Source organism: Lolium perenne, chromosome 3 (genome assembly GCF_019359855.2).
Source record: "Lolium perenne isolate Kyuss_39 chromosome 3, Kyuss_2.0, whole genome shotgun sequence".
Classification (NCBI taxonomy): Eukaryota; Viridiplantae; Streptophyta; class Magnoliopsida; order Poales; family Poaceae; genus Lolium; species Lolium perenne.
In genome coordinates, this window is record NC_067246.2 from 139,211,741 (window position 1) to 139,215,388 (window position 3,648).

The 3,648-nt window shown below is 43.3% G+C and overlaps 1 protein-coding gene across 1 annotated transcript; it reads left to right on the forward strand.

Annotated features, from left to right (window-relative positions):
• Positions 1-1,107, forward strand: LOC127338420 (agamous-like MADS-box protein AGL80). The gene has a single exon (XM_051364532.1). It carries the CDS (start codon positions 53-55, stop codon positions 878-880), a length of 828 nt encoding a protein of 275 aa, XP_051220492.1. The 5' UTR covers positions 1-52; the 3' UTR covers positions 881-1,107.
• Positions 1,108-3,648: the final 2,541 nt, after the last annotated feature.

A 3,648-nucleotide genomic window follows, 5' to 3' on the forward strand; every position in this document is an offset into this window, starting at 1 on the left:
TCCTTTGCAGGTGGTTTTACCCCTCTGTTGCCTGCTTTGTTGCTTGAGGGCAATGGCTCGCAAGAAGGTGACCCTCCAGTACATCCCCAACGACTCCACCCGGCGCGGCACCTTCAAGAAGCGCCGCCGGGGGCTGATGAAGAAAGCGAGCGAGCTATCCATCCTCTGCGACGTCAAGGCCTGCGTGGTGGTGTACGGCGAGGGCGAGAGTGCGCCGGAGGTGTTTCCGTCTCCCGACGAGGGACTGGCCATCCTGACCCAGTTCAAGAACATGCCGGAGCTGGATCAGTGCAAGAAGATGATGAACCAGGAGGGGTTCCTCCGGCAGCGCATCGACAAGCTCCGCGAGCAGGTGCACAAATCCGGGCGCGACTGCCGGGACCGCGAGATCAGGTACCTCCTGCACAAGGCCATGGTGGGAAACCTCCCAGGCCTCGAGGGGCTCTCGATCGAGGAGCTCACCAGCGTGGGCTGGAAGGTGGAGGTGCTCCTCAAGAGCATCGGCGACCGCATCACGAAGATCCGAGGCCTCCGGTCCCTCTACCAGCCTTCCCGCCAGGCGCAGCCGTCGCCGGATGCCTACCTCGCCGGTGGCGCAGACATGGGGGCTCCGGCGATGTACCAGGCTCACGCGCCGCCGGTGCAGGAGAGATGGCTCGACATGGTGAGTTCTGGATCGGGAGGTGACCTCAGCACCGTCGTCTACAGTGGCTTAAACGGTAGCCATGACGGTGCCGGCAGCGGCACCAGCGCCAGCGCCGGCGATGACGTGATGCAGCCCTTCGATCTGGGTGCGGGGTTCGCTTGGCAGTGGGCTGCCAGTCCTATCCCGTCTCCGATGAGTTCTTTCCTGACTCCCATGTCAGCAGGGAGAGGCTGATCGATGTCCGCACTGCATTCATGCATGCAAGGCCAGTCCAGCGTCTACGTCCCGATTGATTATCGATCATCTCGATCTTCTATGTTTCGTCAGTTTATTTCATGTTCAAGGGTCTGGTCGTGCCATCTTAGTTTGCTTCTGTCGTGTCGTGTGCCGTACGCCCTCCTGTTGTTGTCCGGTTCAGTTGTACAGTTTTAATTTAATCCTTGCATGCATGCCTGAGAATAGCTTGGCTCTGTTTTGATCAATCTCTTCCCTTGTTGAATGATCTCGTCCCTATACTATAGTAAGAGAAATATTGGTGTCTGCCGCAGCGGAGCTACAACAAACTGGTCCAGGGTGCACAAGATTACCAAGCACAAAACAAATGTACAAATTTTCTAGCCAAACAGTACACTAAATTAAGAAGTATATATGCAACCGATTTGAGCACACATACTTTCCCATACAAAACCGAGTCAACAGAATAGGACAATATAATAGAAAAGTGGCTAGCAAAGTAATAACAAAAAAATGGAGAATTCTTTGATATTTGACAATAATATTGGTTGACTAGGTTAAACTGGAAAACAAAATGTGGCATTGACTGATAAAATATGGTTTCCTGGATGCCTTCACAAAAAAACACGGTTTGTCCATGTCTGCCAGTAACATCTAAAACAAAATGAATGTAGATGAACTTCTAAGAACTCAAAATAGTACAGTGAATAGATTAATGTGGTTAAGTGGACGTGTTACCGACATTTAGAATTTACGACCTCTTATTTTCATGAAGCGATCAACCACCGGATTATTAGCGACATTCTTTATTTCTTATTTCTTCACATAGAAAATAAGGTTACCACTCAAACTTCCATCATCAAGGTGATTGCGCAAATATGTTTTCATTATCTTCATCACCAAAAAGCATCTCTCAACTGCGGCAGTGGCAACACGCAATACTAGTACTAGTCTCAATAGCCGGTAAACAAAAGGATAGCATGAATATTTTTCGTTTCTACCAATATCCTAGAAGACTCAACAATTGTTTGTATATTGGAGAATCTCTCATTTGTTTTCACATCTGTAGAGACAAAGATGATGACTAAGGTCCCTCAATTCTCGAGAATCAAAGTCTTCGGGGTAAAGTTTAGCAAAACTAATCAAATTCTCTGAATTAAAATACATGGAACGGGTCTCTTGGACACAAAGATGCAAAACAAAAAATGAAGTAAGAGGTTATCTTATTGAAGCGGCCATCAAGCTCTTGAACTAGCCAATCAAGAACGTCATTGAAAGAATCAACTTGAAAATGGTGCTTGTTGGTAATTCCGGTGCTTTGGCTTTTGTTCTTTGGATTTACATAGGCTTCTTACATTTCCAACTTGTCAAGATCATGTTTATCACAAAATGCAAACACTTCACCAAGCAGAGGTTCCCACCCATGTTCTCTAAGCTCAACTAAGTAACTTATTGTTGATTTCACACACTTCACAGCATTCACTATGTCTTGATCTTTATGCTGAAGTGTTCGTGAAAAGATATTTGTTACTATCAAAATAGTCAACATGAGCTGCAAATAGAACACGAAATCAAATGACTAAAAGTACATTAAAAGACTCAATACTTGATCTATATGTGTCCTCTTCTTCCACAAATTTTAACACTTCGATAATTGTTGGGAACAAGTCGAGCAAGCTTTTTAGTGTTTGATAATGAGAGCTCCAACGAGTTCCCCCGGTCTTTTAAGGCCTTGCTCTTGGTTTAATCCCTACCTGGTTACAAGTTACCCACAACCTAAGGCCTTACTCACTTTTCTGAGATTAATGTCTCGAATCATGTCCATTCGCTTAGCTGATCCACCCACCACATCCAGCAAGGTAGAAATCATTCCATAGAAATTACTACCACCACAACACAACTAGCTGGCGCTGGTGAGAAAAACAATGGAAATAGTAAGTTGTGCTAGTTTCTCTCAAGATCAATGATTTGAAGCCATTAAATTCAACTCGCAAGTTACTTGTACCATCATAACCATGGCCTCTAACTTGCTTGAATCTCAACTTATATATTCGACAAAAAGAGAAGTTGTCTCTTTGACATGAATAAGACCAACAAAGCTCTCCTTCACCATTCCAAAACTATCAACATAGCGCAACACCAATGTCATTTGTTCTTTACATGAGATGTCTCTAGACTCATCAACAAGCAAGAAAAACACACCATGTCCGATTTAATGAAGAATTGCCTTCAATTCCTTTGCAAAACAACTAGCAATATATTTATGTACTTCAGGAAATAACATGATACATTTTCTTGCACTATCGAAATTCATAGCCTTGCATAATTCTAGATTATGCTCTGCTAACATATGATGGGTTTCTAAGAAGTTACCCTTGTTTAAACAATTCTTCCACTCGTTATGACCACACAACGCCAAGCCTTGTTTCTGCACAATCTTGCAACATCAACTGAGTCATTTACATGAGTATAATTAGCCTGCTCGACAGTATCATTTGATCTCTGAAAATGTACATCAATGTGTTGGTCTTGTTTTAATAAAGCATCACAATCTTTCATTACCTGATAGTGAACAATATTGATCAATACATCCAACCTGTTCTTCAGTATATTTTTTTTGCTTCAACTTGTAACATCCTAAGTTTTCAAATCAATAAAAACAAAGAATTCAATTGTTCAAATTTTAGAACTAACAAAAACTTTTAATTAAATATAGTGCCATGCTTAGTGTTGCATATGTGCATAGTGATCACACATGAGTGAATTGA

Coding starts and splice junctions, on each gene's coding strand:
- LOC127338420 (XM_051364532.1), top strand. CDS start 53: ATGGCTCGCAAGAAGGTGACCCTCCAGTACATCCCCAACGACTCCACC.